The sequence below is a fragment of the Engystomops pustulosus genome, chromosome 3, assembly GCF_040894005.1.
Source record: "Engystomops pustulosus chromosome 3, aEngPut4.maternal, whole genome shotgun sequence".
NCBI lineage: Eukaryota > Metazoa > Chordata > Amphibia > Anura > Leptodactylidae > Engystomops > Engystomops pustulosus.
The window spans coordinates 151084608-151102494 of record NC_092413.1 but is presented as its reverse complement, the minus strand read 5'-3'; the positions used below and the strand labels follow the sequence as shown (position 1 = coordinate 151102494).

At 40.5% G+C, this 17887-nt stretch overlaps 1 protein-coding gene across 5 annotated transcripts in view; it reads right to left on the bottom strand.

Annotated features, from left to right (window-relative positions):
- The window catches only part of IL1RAP (interleukin 1 receptor accessory protein), a 155636-nt gene that overhangs the window by 22704 nt on the left and 115045 nt on the right, over nt 1–17887 (bottom strand). For all 5 annotated transcript variants that reach the window (XM_072142580.1, XM_072142581.1, XM_072142579.1 and 2 more), the window contains 4 exons: nt 16882–17167; nt 13757–13946; nt 7566–7731; nt 2505–2576 (listed from right to left, as the gene is read on the bottom strand). In XM_072142580.1, the coding sequence (XP_071998681.1) occupies nt 2505–2576; nt 7566–7731; nt 13757–13946; nt 16882–17167 (714 nt within the window). The remainder of the gene's footprint in view (nt 1–2504; nt 2577–7565; nt 7732–13756; nt 13947–16881; nt 17168–17887) is intronic.

Genomic DNA, 17887 nt, shown 5'->3' with positions numbered 1-17887 from the left:
TTTGGTATAAATGCTTTTTGTGTCATATTAGAGATCACATCAGGCCTATGGCTTTGTTAGTAACATAATCAGAGCAGCTAAAAACATAGTTGGAAATGGAAGCTGCAGATAAAGATCCAGTTCTTCCTGCCTTTTGTTTAACAGCCTGTAGGTCCAGTTCTGTAGCTTACAGAACCATACGCTTTATAGGATCTGAAAGATTACATTTTCTAGGTTCTTTAGATTTCTAGGTACTAGAGAACTAAAGATAAGGGTTTCTGAAGTGACAGTACGCCTGCCACCAAACGGGATCCTGATGTGAGTCATGTTTGCCTGACTGGGGGTGGGGGTATACCTTGGTGAGTATATATTTCCTGCCAGAAATGGGCTAGTGTTTAACAGTACCACCATACATATTAAAGGAAACCTACCATTTCATTTGATGCATTATGAAGCAAACATACCTTAACAATGCTGTAGCTACACTGATGCAGGATCATATATTGGTTAATCGCTGAGTGGTTTTGCTGAAAAAACAATTATAACATTTAGGACCTTGGGAAAGCTGGGTCAGGCTGGCTGGCATAAATACATTACACACACACAGAGCTTGTAATTACAAATGGAGGTTAGTCAAGACATGACTAATCAACCTGAGCTGCATCACTTACACAGCAGCTGGGGGATGGTGCGGCAATTGATTATTCTGCCTTCAGGCACAACCCAGGGATTACATCATCCTCTCCTGCAGGGAAAAACTCACCTGCTAGGACAAGCGCTGAAGCAGCAATAGAAGCGACAGAGCTTCATTATCATAATGTTATATCTGTTTTATCAGCAAAACCACTCAGCACAGGGATTAAACAAGATATGATCCTGCATCAGTGTAGCTACAGCATTCTTAAGGTAAGTTTGCTTCATAATGCATCAAATGGTAGGTTTCCTTTAATGAGAGCCAGTCTCCCAAGAGCACCTCCAACTTATCTGTGAACAGTTCAGGCAAATTTCAATTCGGGTAAACATTGCACAGGCCCCAATGCATATGTATCAAATTCCTAGGAGCATCCACCTTGAGAGACCGCCCCTCTACATGCCACCATATCAAAAATAGCAATGCTTTTAATATGCAGCTACAGAAATAACAGGAGAAATCTCAACCTTTAAAAATCTATTTTTCCGTGTATAGGGCTGTATGAGGTCTTGTTTTCTGCGTAACAGTATGACAGTATTAATCATTCCATGCTGTATACCAGCAGGAAAAAAATCCAAATGCGATGAAATTGGAGATAAAAGCCATTTATGTTTTCGATCAAGGGGAGAACAAATTTATACACGTTTTATTGTGTTTTACTAAATTTAAAAAAAAAAAAAAAAAACACCTGTACAAAAAAATAAAAATCCATGTCATCATCTTCAGCTTTTATAAACTTCGGTGTACAGAGCTGTGTGAGGTGTCATATTTTATGGGATGAGATGTTTTTGTTTTGGGGACTGTACGACCTTTTGATCACATTTTATAAAAATTTTATGTGTTTTAAAACGGGGGGGAAAAGGTGTTTTTTAAGACATTTGGGTGCTATATTCCACTAAATGGTTATCGGCAGGGCCTTGTAGAGGAACTTGTTTCTTTCAGCTCAGAGATATCCGGGACACAGGACAAAGGATCCGGGGCCCATGCCCCAAATCTTTCCACCTAGCATTGGTATGAAGGGTTAGGTCCCATTGAGGATCCTTACACTTTTATTGAAGATCTTACTCCCACTTGTCTTTAAAAGAGTATGATGGGGGATTTTGGGACACAGAATGATTGAGTAAGTAATTGAAATTCCTTTTTAAGGTTGTGTGAGAGAAAGGAAGTATAGTTTGTACTGTATGGGTATATGTCCCTGGGGCAGTTTTATTCATGCCAGTTAGTGGCAGATTTGTATGTATTTGTAAAAGTCTCCTCTAGGGAGGTTGTAATTCTGAGATAATTCCGTAATGGAAAGGAGAGTTTGTTCCGATAAATAGATCATCAACCCAAGAAATGTTTTTGCTAATCCAAAATTAAAGTGAGCGATTGTATGATGAACCATCAGCAGTGGCATATTTTATAATATCGAGTTGGATAACTTTTTTTGGGGAAAGGATGGTCTTTAAGGACCTCTAAGGTTGCTTTTATATGCAAGGTTAGTGAATTGGGCCTATATTGTGCAAAATGTAATATCCATAGCAAGGATTGAAAAGAGGGGAGGCCCAACCAGTGCTTTTTAATGTGCACCCAAAATTTGAAAGGGTCATCCTGCCACCAACGTTTTAACTGGTAAGCTAATACTCCTGGGTAGTAACTGTGGAATGAGGGACACACAAGTCCTCCATCTGCTTCAGGCAAGAAAAAAATTTTGATTGGCAGCCCTTCCATAGGAAAAATGTTAAAGTGCCTTGTACACAACTGAAAATCAAGGCAACCTAAAATTGAAGTCAAAATGCTAAATATAAAACTTAATAAACGCTCAGTAATTTACATAAAGACCATGGCAACTTACCTGCAATAAACTCAAATGTCTGTTTATCATTTGGAGTTATCATAACAGGTGGTCTTGCTTGCAAATGGGAAGCTAAAATATAAAATATCAACCGTTAGAAATAGGACAGGTAATTTTTAATAAATAAAGCTATAAGTCATGCAAACATTTACTATATGCCTGTATCTGAGCAGTATGATAAAAGTATGGTGCTTGCAGTACCCTGTATTCAGCTATACTGCAAGCACCAAATCTATTACAATGGAAGAACACAGCGGTTTATAACAAAAATATGACAGATATGGACAACAAATGCTAATAAGGTCCAATTAATGTATTTTTAATCATGGCCTTTGTTTTCAGTGGGTAAATGAAATATTTTTAAAGTTAAGCTGTCAAGCCACCCTACAGCTCTCCCTGCATTGTTTTTTAACATGACCAAAATGCTTTGTTTTTAACCCTTTTCTAGTCCTGAGCTGGATATTATGAAACTAGATTAGTAGACCTGTCAGCAAGTTAATGTAGTGAATTTCAGGTAAGCAGAAAACCATGAAAGACAATGGGGGACATTTATGTCTAGGAGGACCTGAAAGAAAACTAAGTGGAAGCGGTTTATAAGAATGGCCGACCAGAAAAGGAACTGCCCGCTAGAAGAATTAAAAGGGTATTCCCATCTGGGCATTCACATATAATTTAATTTATTTGCCATATGTAAACATTTCTTATTTAAAAAAAATGTTCCTGTGTGACGATAATTTCTCATAAATGTAGCCATGCTGTCCCTTAGAAACAAAATGGCTTCCTCGGATACGACCACCTCACATTCTGGCAGCGGTGGCCAGAGATGCGCTATTGAGCCCTAACTGACCACCTGGGTCCAGCAATCATTACCACAGGACGGCTGTGGGACCTGCAGGAACTCTCTTTCTTTGGGCAATTGCTCCGGCAGAGGTGGTCGTATCCAAGGACACAGTTTTGTTTTTTTAGGGACCATGTCACTACGTTCATGAGAAGTTATCTTCACAGGGGTAATTGAAGAAATGTATATATATGGCAGATTAATGTAAGTAACTAAATGTAAGTCCCCAGATGAGAATACCCCTTTAAGTGAAAACTACAAACTTCACAGACTAGAGGGTGAACCCCCCCCCCCATAGGCAAACCTGAGAGTAGACTGCAAAATTTAAGGACTTAAAGGGAACCTACCACCACGAATCTACCTATAAAGGTAGATCGGGTGGTAGGTGGATGTATGGGACGTGAGGATAGCCCTTTTTAGAGCTAATCCTCACGTCCCCGCTAGCCTAGCATAAACTTTATTGCCCTAATATGTTAATTTAATTAAGCGGCTACCGGGGCGTGGAGTAGCCGGACACGAGGCTACACGGCGCGGCTACTCCACGCCCCAGGAGCTGCTTTCCCCCGCCTACCCTGTGATCTTCGGCGCGCAGCTCCTGGCAGCTGCGCGCCCTCGTCCGAGAAGCCGGAGTTCTGCGCATGCGCAGTAACTCCGGCCTCGTTCCCGAGATCGCGCATCTTGGCCGGAGTTACTGCGCATGCGCAGAACTCCGGCTTCTCGGACGAGGGCGCGCAGCTGCCAGGAGCTGCGCGCCGAAGATCACAGGGTAGGCGGGGGAAAGCAGCTACTGGGGCGTGGAGTAGCCGCGCCGTGTAGCCTCGTGTCCGGCTACTCCACGCCCCGGTAGCCGCTTAATTAAATTAACATATTAGGGCAATAAAGTTTATGCTAGGCTAGCGGGGACGTGAGGATTAGCTCTAAAAAGGGCTATCCTCACGTCCCATACATCCACCTACCACCCGATCTACCTTTATAGGTAGATTCGTGGTGGTAGGTGCCCTTTAAGGAAAAACAAGAAAACTGCCAAATAAGACTGTCAAATTGGGGACCTGGCAGAAAACACCTATGGATATGGTCATAAAACAGCTATAACTCCAGACATAGAGGAGGATTCCCAGAATTCCCAAAACTGTGTAACTGCCATCACCGCACATTACCTCACTGAGATGGTGTCTCACCACAACACTGGCCATACTGGATGCAGTGCAACCAACCAACTACAGCCAAACATGACCTGCCAGGCAGGTGCAGGACATGTGATGTGGGCCACAGGCCATCTTCTGCCCTGTACCTTCTCCGCATGGAGAAAATTAAAGCACTGATTAAAGGGCCAGTAGTATTTTAATTCTTCATTACAGTCTATGTCCACAGCATTTTTCTGCTAAGGGGAGTACAATTTTAAACAACAACTAATTACATATTAGCTTAAATTTTAAGGCCCCATTTCTATATGAATAATCCTTATTCCTGGAATTCCCCTTTAAGAATTGCAATCATTGTGTTAGTGACTATAATATGCTGCCCACAGATAGGTTAGAGTAAACTTGCAGCATTCATTTAATGCTTAGGAAACACATGATCAGACTCCAAAGGGGAATTATGAAAAAAAAGCAAATTGGTGAGTTGTCACATACCCTATAAGCATCTATGTTATCATCATATAAAACTTTAATGAATAGCACTTGAGCAAATCAAATGCAGTTTACACAGATTTACTTTTATGATTTTTGTAAGTATTTTTGATGAGTAGACATTCAGTTTTTATGAGGGCTGTCTGTCATTTAAAAGAAATTGAAAAAAATAAATTGTTCTGTGATGTAAGGATCACTCCCTGGTGTACAGCACCTTAATGATACTATGTTGATATAAGGACAGGGAAAAGGATAAAGATAGGGAGTTGGTTAATATTAAAATATAGCCTTTATTGATATAAAATAAGATGGAGTATAGATGGAGATTGAGGATCTTCACCTGATGACATCATTCCTGTCAATAAAATCACAAAATTAAGAAAACCTGGCCAGGTGAGGCCGCCTGCAGCCCTAGTTAAAGCCAAGCTTTTTGGCAAACGTACGTCAGGACAGTGTTGATCCACACAGTAGACAGTCAGTACTGTATGGTCTCACTTTCATACAGCCGGCAATGGCAGGATAGTGAGTTGAATTGAAGCTCAGTGGCAGCTTCTGCATGAGAGGAGATCCATCCGCTATGTCAAGTGATTTCTTAATTCTTACACTAATGTCTACGGTATATGGAGCAAGCCAGGTTATAGTGCATAATCCTGCTGAACGATACGGTAAACCAGAGAATGGAAAGTGGCCGGCACTAACCTTGTAACGAGACTTCACAGAGTTAGTTCTGCTATTGCAGCTGCATGTCTATGCCGACATATAGCGAGTTTAAACCTGGGGTGCACGTAGAAAGCCAAAGCACAGTCCAATGCAGAAATGGAGAAACTAAGCGGTACTCACCAGGATAAAAAGCAGGAACAAACTTTATTGCAGAAGGATTTCCAGGACTGGGGGGATGCACGTCATGGCAAGGCGACGGGTCGTTTCGTACACAAAGTGCTTTCTCAAGCCTCCGAGACATCCGACGTGTATCCCCCACTGTACTGGAAATCCTTCTGCAATAAAGTTTGTTCCTGCTTTTTAGCCTGGTGAGTGCCGCTTTGTTTCTCCATTTCTGCATAATCCTGCTGAACACTGTCTGAATAGAGTTCACTGGCGGAAAATTACCTGCTTGTTAGTGTACACAGTCTTAAAACCTGGAGACTGGATTTGTGTTCACATGACTCTGAATAGGTGTAGTTATCCAGTATCACTCTGAGCAATACACTTACTGATATGCCTGATATCTCTTTGCCTCCGAGTATCACACACTCAGGGATTCGATAACAGAGGAGGTGCATATAAAAGAGGACCTGTCACCCTGTATAAGCCCGTTAGGAGATGCTCACTAAGGTTAGCAGCTCCTAGCCCTACCCCAATAGCAGTGTTAAACTGCTAGCTTTATCGGAACATACTGATAAAGATAGCAAACACTGCAGTACATAGCACTGTGTATACCGGACCAAGCTTACAGTGTCCCAGCGTATTCATGATCCGAGGAGACTGACTGACGCATTAAACCTGGCAGACACAGCCGGCCTATGGTGTGGGAGGGGCGGTCCGGGGAAGAAGCAGAGGATCGGACCGCCCCCTCACAGCGCTATGTACTGCAGTGTTTGCTAGTTTTTACGGAAGGATCCGATAAAGCTAGAAGTTAAACCCTGTTAAATCTGGGGTAGGGCTAGGAGCTGCTTACTTAAATAAACAACTCCTAGCGGACTTATACAGGGTAACAGTTCCTCTTTAAAGGGGTTATCCGGGTTTAAAAAATTTCTTATGGCGGGGCTGGGGAGGGCTAGTTAAACATAATAAACATGTACTTACCTCGTCCGGTGCCACAGTCCCTTCGATCCATGCCCCTGTTAGTTTACAGGGGCACGGAAGCCGCGCACAGGGAGCTTCCGGTCCGCGATGTGGACGGCTCCTCCCATCCGTCCCTATCTCTCAGCGTTGTAAGCGCTGGGAGATGGTGCGCATGGGAGCTTCCGGCCGGCCGGAAGCTCCCTGTGCGCCCTTGTACTGAAACCGGAGCACAGAGAAGACCGGCCGCTGCGCGGGACATCGGCAGCACCGGAGGAGGTAAGTACATGTTTGTTGTGTTTAAATAGCCCTCCCCAGACCGGCCATAAAAATTTTTTTAAACCCGGATAACCCCTTTAAGGGGACCCCTCCTCATTTTATATCCTTGTTCATACTTTGAATAGGATCTACAGTGTGAACTATTATTAATGTTAGTGTCAAACATCTGTGACAATAAGATTTTTGGAGAATCTTAGGTTTTAGGATCAATCCACTCCCTATCTTTACCCTTCTTATTTTCCCTTATATCTACATGTATTCTGTCCTTATATCTACACTGTAATTCATTTAACCATTGTTGTCTACCATACTTCTATGTGTCTTCTATATTCTGAGGCATGAAACTTAATTATCTTTCTTCATCCTATCACACAGTAGTTGCATGGCCCTTGTTGCAGATTTCCTCTGCTAAAATCAATACTGTATGTATTTTAGAACTTTCCAGAATAAATTGGAATGTGTTTTATAAATATACTTTGAATGCAAATTATAAAAACTGTACAGTGAGACTTCTCACATAACATGTCTGCTTACCTATAGTCTTGACATAAATGGTCCTAGTTAGATTATATGGTCTTCCATTTTCGTCATATGACACAATACACGTATAGTTGCCTTCATACTTCTGCAATACATTTATAAATTGCAAGCTGAGTCCTTTGGGGTCCCGATCAACAAAACCATCCACCAAAATGCAATTCTGAAAACAAAATGTAAAAAATGCTATTTGTATTTCTCCTTGTTTTAATATACTCTAACTGTACAAAATTACTATGTATCCAAGTGTTTGGCTATGACAAGGACACTCATCATACAATGGGAGTTGGAAGTGATATTTTACAGAAAGCAGTTGTAATAGTTGAACCAAATGTAATTTTGCTCATATTCAGACTTTAGATTAGATGTGAATGGACTAAAACAAGTTTCCAATTGGATATGATTCCCACAAGAAAGTGTGACCTATGTGTAACATTTCTAAGTTGGTAGGAATAATAAGCAGAATTAATCATGCAGCACACAGAAAATTATACTTTTATTGGGTATTGGAGAAGTGTCCACCGGGAGAGCCGCTTCATTTCCTCGACCTCCACATTTTTGATTGGTGATTTTAGTTACTGCTTTTCCACCCATGCTATGCACTTTCTGTAGTCAACTGCTGTATATATTAACATAAACTTGTTTTCTACGAAACGTTACCTTGCTATATTGTGTAGCAAAACATAAAAATGTACCACCATATATCTACGGACAGAATAAACCTGACTTAAACCTGACATCCAATAGTCAACATTAGGATTATTGATTAGTAGAAAGACAATTGGGGTGTGTGTGTGTGTGTGTGTGTGGGGGGGGGGGGGGGGTTAATAATTACTTATCATGGGTCAATACAAAAATCTACCTATTCATCTATCTATTTCCAGTTCTAGAGTAAAGAATGTTTCTATAGCAACTTAGAAGGCATTCATTATCATAAGATCAGTGAAGTAATGAAGCTCTAAGTCAGAGGAATATTGTCATGTGGAACTCCCCAAATCTGGAAAGGTGCAGGGGACTTTTTAATGGAGGATGTGACTCCTCAAAATTTAAATTGCAACTCCAAGAAGTGCAAGCCACATGGTTAAGGACTCTGTGTAATTGAGGCTGCTAACATATGCAAATTTACAGTACTTATCTACAATCTGTTGCATGCGATCAGTCCATAAAACCAAATTGAAAACTTTTTTTTAATCCATATGAAACCTCATAAACCAGATCAAGTCTTGTGGTGTGAATGTGCTGAGCCTACTGGTAATCAACGTATCAAATGATGACCCTCGAAGGAATAAAATACTTAAGCCTTGATTTTTTTACTTCGTAGATTTTTTTACTTTGTAGACTGAAATGTTCACCGTTACTTGGCCCAGTGGTTGGGATAATGACCAACTGGAACGATAGCACTTAAAGGTGAACCTCTGCTGGGATACATAGTCAGATTAGAAGAACGGTGTGTAGTAATCCATTCCATACTAGGTATCACATACTGAGACTAAGCTGTCAAACAGGGTCTACAATATCAGAAAGCACTTGAATGATACGTGATGATCTTATGAGCCAGATGTTCAGCCACAGGTATTGCACAGACCTTACGCCACTGATCTAATAGCAACAGATTGGTCGGGAAACCACTTGATTAACTCTATTAAGAGGCCTTTATGTGGGAAAATTTCACCTGCACTGGATGACATTATGGGGTGGTAAAATGCACAGGCATTTCTAGCCGTGACTATCTACACTAACAGTTTGGTGTTACATTTATTAAATGAACCAATTGTATAGCCATATCTCCACGAGCCAATTTTCCATACAATATTTCCTGGCCCTACTACGAGCTATTTGCTTGATCTAAACATCCTACCATGGCCTGCAGGGTCTCCATAATTGTCTCGCATGAAGAACACCTGGTTCAGCTACTGACATTGTAAGCATCACAATGAGTACTGTGATGATGTGTATGGTAAGATTGTGGATGAGGTATATAACTCTACTGGCTTCCCCAGCCAGGGAAGGTAACAGACATCCAAAAAGATACAGGTTGCTATGGCAGCCTAAAAAAACTCTAAGGCTACATTCAGACGACTGTTCGTGGATGTATATACAGCTGCTGTATATATGTGTCCCCCACAGGCCAGCAATGGGTGTACAGCGCGGTAAGGTGCAGCACACTTGCGGTACCGTAGCGTTTCATACCCGGGTAAAGATAGGACGTGTCCTATCTTTCCTCATAATACTGTGCCATGTATCTCTATGGAGAGGGGCGGGGGCGAGCAGCACTCACCCCCTTTCCCGTGCACCGTGTCTGAATGTAGCCTAAGATAAATGAGCCAAATTTCTTGGACTGAAGGGCATGCAGGTAGTGGGAGTCTTCCAGTCCACACTCCTAGTCCAATGCAGGTGTTTCACCTAATCCATGGTGTTCTCATGTGAGGCTTTCTAAGATCATCAGAGGGGAATAAATGAACTGCACAGACTGTCATCCTGGGAAAAAGAAGCCTGGGAATAGGTCAACTGCACACCAGGAGGTATGGACATTGTAACATTTTGTGCAGGGTATGCACAAGGATAGCAAGGTATCATACATGCCGGAAAGGCATAGGAGGGCATTCTTTAATCCTGGTGCATATTAAACATCGGTCATCGCTGGCCCCATCATATGAGCTGAACCCCTACTATACTATAAAGAGAAATAAAGAGAAATAATTCAAGTGTAAAATTTTGAATCAAAGTTAAAGGACACCTGTCATCAGGTCTGTGTCACTTGTCCTGTCACCTCTACCTGTTGGAGCAGCTCACAAGGATCCCATCCCAGCCTTTATCTAGTTATTTCATACATTAATCATTGTAAAATCATCTATTCTTTATTATGTAAATGAGGCTGGTCACATGGTCAGAGGCAGTGATGTCACCCCTGTTACCCCTCCCCTCTCCTCCCCCTGCTCATGTCTGTGTGTAATGTATAGTAAAGCATGGCTAGTGTGTGTGCTGCATCTGCTGACATGCTGCATAATCCTAATATACAGAGACACAGACATCAGCTACACATGAATCTGACATGTTCTGCTATAACATGGCTGCCTGGAGCGGTTGTATCTCTCCTATACACACACAGGCTGCAGGGGGCGCCAGCACCAGGAAGCACGTCATTATACAGCCTCACATCATTATACAGGCTGTCAGTCATGCACTGGGGGTGTGGCTGTGCCTCCCACTCATGAATAGAGTGGACAGCTTGAATATGCTAATGCTTCATTGGACATTTCACAGGTCATTTGCATACAGCTTTAGGACCTCATTGCTTAGGTTTACAGGCATGTAGAGGGACAATGGAGGGATAGAGGCAATGCTCTCTAATGGCAGTTTATGAAAATATATTTAGTTTAGGGGGGTTATTTTGCATGACGGGTTCTCTTTAAAGACTGTATAGGTTAATTTAAAGTTTATGAAAATAAACCCAACTTTTTGCAGTAACTTAAAAATGATGAAAGGGGACAGTTTGTAACTCCACGCGAGTAATACACAATGAGGAGTAGGCAAAGAGTCTTATTCATTTATTCTCTTTAATAAATATATTGCTGATGCGCTCCATGCTAAAGCACAGAGTACAATGAGATGAATCTATTGGGGTGAATATTCCTCCAGCATTTCTTCTGTTCTCACTTTAAATCAGTTAGAGTCTTGTCAGACACTTTCTTATTCTTATTCTACTCTGAGGCCCCAAGTGGACTGACAAATGCACATTTCCCAAAGTGTAAAATAATCCAGCATAGAAGACAACCATTACAGAATAAATAGACTTTATAGATCAGAAACATACAAGGAAGACACGAACAATGGGGCTTTAAGCTTGAAGAGATGCCTAAATTTAATATAAAACCACAAAAATATGTCATGCGGCTTAATCTCCTCAGGCATTGTGATATTTGTCTTGGCTGTGTGGAAAGATCAGTTTTATATAATGGTGTGAAAGAAGGGACGCTGCTACACACTGCTACTGCTACATATTGTCTAGCACATCAGGTCAAAAACAACTGCATAAAGACAAGGTACTGCACCCACTTACCCATATATACTCGAGTATAAGCCTTAGTTTTTTCAGCACAAAAAAATGTGCTGAAACCCCAAACTCGGCTTATACTCAAGTAAAAAAAATATATACCAAAACTCACCTTTCCGGCTTCCCCCGCTGCTGGCAATATACTGGGGCAGGGGGCTGGCTATTTACTGGGGCAGGTGGCTGGCTATATACTGGGGGATATGGGCTGGCAGGCTATATACTGGGGGGCAAGTGCTGGCTATATAGTATGGGGCAGGGTCCGGCAGGCTATATAATGGGGAGGCTGTGACCAATGCATTTCCCACTCTCAGGTTATACTCGAGTCAATAGGTTTCCCATGTTTTTGTCTTAAAATTGGGGGCCTCGGCTTATACTTGGGTCGGCTTATACTCAAGTATAAATGGTATATTATTTACAATTTTATTCATCTGTAATGTGCCAGGTCAGAAAAGATTAAGGAAGAGTACCACAAGCCTGAAAGAAGGGATTGTTATATTTAACCCCTTGAGCACATAGCACTTTTTTTTGCATTTCCATTTTTCAGTTGCCCACTTGAAAAATCCATAGCCTTTTAATTTTCCAGGTACATTCCTGTATGGGAGAGAAAAAGGGGCAATCCAGTTGGGCACTGTGTTCCATTAGCAGGTACATAACCAGGAATAACAGGTTTCATATTTTAAGATGCAGTGATATCCAACATGCTTATGATTTTATTTTTCTATGTTTATAGAAGTTCTAAGGAAAGGGTGGTGATTTGAATTTTTAGGTTTTTGTTAAAAACTATTTTTTAGACCCTCTAAAGTACTTCATACCTAGGAAGGTCTGAATGACCCTAACATATACAGTTTTGCAGTATATGGGGGGTATATTCATAGATTGTGCGGAGTGACAGGTCTCACATGGACTCTTATCTGGGCCAAGATGGCAGGGCCCAACCGACGCCCGCATTTAAAATGGTTAACACCAATATCGCAGGTTTTAGCAGTGGATATTTGCTGCATTATGCAGCAAACACCGAGTGATTTTGAAGTGGGCTCAGCCTGTGACCCTTCTTCATATACAGTAGGGAAAAATATTTAGGCAGCCACCAACTGTGCAAGTCCTCACACTTAGAAAGATGAGAGAGGCCTGTAATTGACATCATAGGTAGATCTGAACTATGAGAGACAAAATGAGAAAAATCCAGAAAATCTTATTTTAAAAGAATTGATTTGCAAATTATGGTGGAAAATAAGTATTTGGTCACCTACAAACGAGCAAGAGTCCTGTCTCTCAAAGACCTGTTACAACTTCTTTAAAAGGCTCCTCTCCTTCACTCTTAACCTGTAGTAATGGCTCCAGTTTGAACTGGTCATCAGTATAAAAGTCACCTGTCCACAACCTCAAACAGTCACACTCCAAACTCCACTATGGTGAAGACCAAAGAGCTGTCAAAGGATACCAGAAACATATATTTTAGACCTGCACCAGGCTGGGGAGACCGAATCTGAAGCTCTCAAAGGAGACAAAGGTACAGGTACATATACATATACATGCAGACACATAATAATAGAAGATATTTTTTGAAAAGTGTCTAACCCCTTTATGAAAGGCTCTACAAGTTTTTTTTTTTTTTTTTTTACTTTAAGCAAGTGTTGCCTTTTCGTTGCTTGCATATTTTTAGGAACTCTAGTTGGGTTCCTCTGGAGTGATGGAACTAGAGATTTCCCTTTTTTTGTATTTACATGTAAAATTATTAACAAAATTCTGATGAGATAACAGTAATAAAGTAATGTCCCTTCTAACATTATTGTGAGTCCATAAGTTCGTCAACTGTAACTCTAAATCAAGAATTAGTAGTTTCCTTTACGAAGAGTGAGTGAGACCTGGCTAATTCTTCATTATAGTCATTGATATGGGTTGGTGCACTCTGCATAATAGTAGGGGTTCCAGAAAATAGCAATGATGACCCTTGGGACTTCTATGACAATGTCAGTATCTGGAGTTTTATTACATTTTCCAAAATGAGAATTTGCCCTCATCAAATTTAAATATATATTGCAAAAACAATTATTGAAAATTCACTTTTAGTAATGAGCATCAAAATGAATGGACCGCCATGAGCAACAATATATAGAATTGTAAAGGTCCTTACCATGTACCAGTTCACAGTGGGAGTTACATCTGTTGGATAGTAGCCCGTGGTATCTGGACAAGTCAATAAAGCGGTATCTTGTAAAGGAAAAATTACTACCTCTGCTGCCTTGTTGATGCTAACGCACGAATCTGCGTCTTTTTTCAGAACTTCAAATGGAAAAGCAATTTTGAGGCAGAATGTGGTATTCCTGGGAGACAAAGAAAAGAAACCATTACTGTATCAGGTTTAAAATGTTCTAGGCCCACAGACAGCTCTTTCCACTTTAAGATGGAACGTCGGAAGACCGTTTCATAAAGTTTATAGGCTACAGTATAATACCACTTCTTTTCTCAACGGTACCTTGAAGATTAAAAAAGGAATATCAAATCAATAAAAAGCGGCACCAGCTTATCAAATAGCAATAACAATTCCCTTTATTGCATTTGCTGAAAGTTTGTAATCTTGAAACTATGTCAAAACTTACATTATACCTCACTCAAGGGAATAAGTACAGCAAACTGGTCTAAATAAGGTATGTGCGAGGTACGTCTCCCTACTGAAATCTGTACAGTAAAAATAGGCTGTTGACATTGATAGTAATAACAGTGAATTAAAGGATGAGGCACAAAAAACTATTTACAGGAAACCGAGAGGAAGCAAATTCCACATCTTAGATACGTGAATAACTTTACAAATTCACTACGATCTGGCTTGTTTTATCAGAATATGTGCCAGTCCCCGGGTTGCGTTCACTGTTTCTCTATACATAACCCACATAATTGTTGTCTAGTTTACTAACTGTCGGCTCAGTAACAATTAACTCCCAGGAATCCCACAGCAGTCCAAGTGTTTGACTGACAATCAAGTTGTACAGCGTCGATGAAGTATTCACTGACCTGACAGCAATGCACATTTTTAGTGTATTCTGTGGTTGACGGATGATTATCTGTGATGAAATGGTACACTTGTCCAGCCAGGGAGACATTGTTGTGTCTATTAAGGTAACAAATGTGGCTGCTCAAAAATATACTGTCTGTATAGACTCCTACTTAATAACTGAAGAGAAGATATGCTGTTGTTTTGGTGCCTAAGGAGTCATTCACCTAACAAAAAAGATATCCTAGACTCCAGATCAAAAACCCCTCAATATACTTATGTAGAAAACAAAATATAAAAATATTAAAGAATATCATGAAGGAGTACAGTCTAAAGGGAGGGGAAGTATACTAGTATGTTACACTGCATACAAATTCATAAAAAGTGTGAAAGGGGCCTTAAGGTTATTCCAATTACAGGCAGTCCCCGGGTTACATACAAGATAGGGTCTGTAGGCTTGTTCTTAAGTTGAGTTTGTATGTAAGTCGGAACTGTATATTTTATCATTGTAATCCCAGCCAGAACTTTTTTTGGTCTCTGTGACAATTGGATTTTAAAAATGTTGGGTTGTCATAAGATTTAATATTAACAATAAAGCTTCAGTACAGACACCTGTGATAACTGTTTCAGCTGTTTATTGTAGCCTAGGACTAAACTACAAGAAATTACCAATATCCAGAGGACCGTTTGTAACTATGGGTCGTATGTAAGTCGAGTGTTCTTAAGTAGGGGACCGCCTGTATTGTGCCTTTAACCAACCAGCTTACTGCTCTTTATGAAACACATCAGCACTGCTGTATCCCACCACCACATAAATATTTCAATCGGCCTTGAAAAAAATAGCAATGGGAGTAGAGTAGGATAAACGGATATGAAAGTGAATTTCATTTTCTTTCATTTTTATCTGGCAGGGTCTGTCAAATTCCAGGGGCCCAGAATATATATTCTTGTTGGCGGTGGCTAAGGCAATTAGACAGTGGGTAACATTTACTTACCTGTCCGAGGAGTTCACCCAAAGTGCATTGTTCCGACGATCATGCACTGTGCCGTGAATCACTAAGGTCGTTGGCCCGATATCCTGCACGTGTCCCTTCCCCGCTCAGGTCCGCCGGAGTTCACCTTCTTCCCGTTGCTTGATGTAAAGGCTTGATCTTCCAACACAATTGGATCTTGCAACACAATTTGAAAAGTTAAATCCCACGCTCAGTCCGAATTAGTCGGATCGTCTGATGGCCCTCCCCTGTTTACTGTGGCATGAAAGCCGGCGCCACTGCACCATAATCCGATTGCATGTGTGACACAATCCACAAATACCTGTCCCAGCGGCGAAAATCCTGAAAACTTCGGAAAACGCCACGGGACCTTAGTAAATAAGCCCAGTGTACCTTAGATACAGCAAAAGTTTTTAAAAGGTCATAATGATTCACACCAAAAAGTGAAAAGGAGATAGGGACACAATGGGGCCTATTTATCAAGATGCCAGAAAGTCAGAATATTTCTAGTTACCCATGGCAACCAATCAGTTTAATATTTTATTTTTAATTAAACTTAGATTTTTACAAATGAGACTAAGCTCTCTAACATAATGAACATATATGATAATTTTTAGAAGGTCGAGCCCAGGGCAGAGAAATAACTTTTGGAGTTGTTTACTTAATTTGTATAAAATGGGTCTATGGTTATGCAATGTCACACAGGTACAAGGCTCATTATAACACACACCTCTCAAGCTCGGACAAGTATACTCGCTCATCTCTAGTAGGGACCCAATAAAGGAGGTCACCATGAAGTAGTAAGTGGGTTTAGGCAATTTGATCAAAATGTAACTAAGAACCTTGAGGTTTTTTTTTTTTGTTAATGTAGCCTAGCGACAATAGATTATCGTGTAATGTGTGGATTTGCGTTCTAGATCTTTTTATCTCAGAATGTTATCTTCAGTTTTTTGCTTCTGTTCTAATGTCTTATTTCTATTTGTTCAGCATAATATGAAATGAATATATGAAATTTGATGGTGTTATATAAATAAAGATCATTATTATTATTTAGCCACAAATAGGAGTGGTTGCAATTAGAGCAAGTGAAAGACTTTCCAGTGAACAAATAGAGAGAAGCTATAATAGAAATACCGGTAGCTGTTCTGTGTGTTCAACCACTCCTAGTTTTGGCTAAACATAACTGAAGGTAATAACTGAAGACCTAACAGAGATATGAAATGGTCCTTACCTTTTTCATTTTGGTACAGAGAAAATGTTAAGTAACTAACTTACCTTAACATACAGGTATAATTTCCTGTGTCATTGAGAAGAGCTGGCCGAAACCAGAGTATGTCCTTGTCTTTGCTGATTCTATTATCTGGAAGACGGATATTTATCGGCTCCTCAAGGTCTTTTCCCTTACCAGTCCAATACCACATTAAGGTAAGGCCCGCTGAATGGGCTGTACTATAATTATGTTTCAGGTAGTCCTCGAAAAGAGGACATCTAAGTCTGACAGGTTCCCCATCGTAAGCTTGTGTCAGCTTCCTAGTGTCTTCTCCCCAGTCATCACATCGTTCTAAAACAAAGAAAATAAGTTGGTATTGTTATTGTTATAAGTTGGTATTGTTCAGGTGATAAACATAACACCGATATCTTCACCCTCCTTAAACATATGACATATGCTACATGGCTCTAGGAATCTATTTTCTTTGAATACCAAAGAATAAGAGGTTGCCAAGAAAATAACACATAATAGTAGGAAGCCTCTTGGCATGTTGGTTGGTGACCTCAAAGATTTGCCCAGACTTGGCAAAGTCAAATGAATAAGGAAATAGATTTAGTGAAACCTTATATGATCAGTTAAAACAGCAGGTCTGTAACCATTTTGGTGGAGTCATGATAAAATGGATTAACTGACCAAGACCACATGGATTAACTGGTCCAAAGACCACATTTCCACACTGCTCAAGTTTAAGGGCGCACACCAGTAACTAACACTCTAGATGAACAAACAACCACAGTAAAGTACGAACTGTCACCCCAGCAACCATATACTGCTTTGAGAGTAAAAAAAAAATAGTGGAGAACCCAGAATGGAGAATATTATTAATGGAGAAACCCCAGAGCAGATAATAACACTTGAGACCCCAAAACAGACAAATAGTTATACTAAAGACCCCAAAGACAACTGCTAAAAAGGAGACTTCCAGAGTAGACAAATACTGGAGAACTCCAGAGAAGACCAAAACAAATTAAATAAATCCTCTCCTTTCCTGGCTTCTTTTCTCCTCCCAGC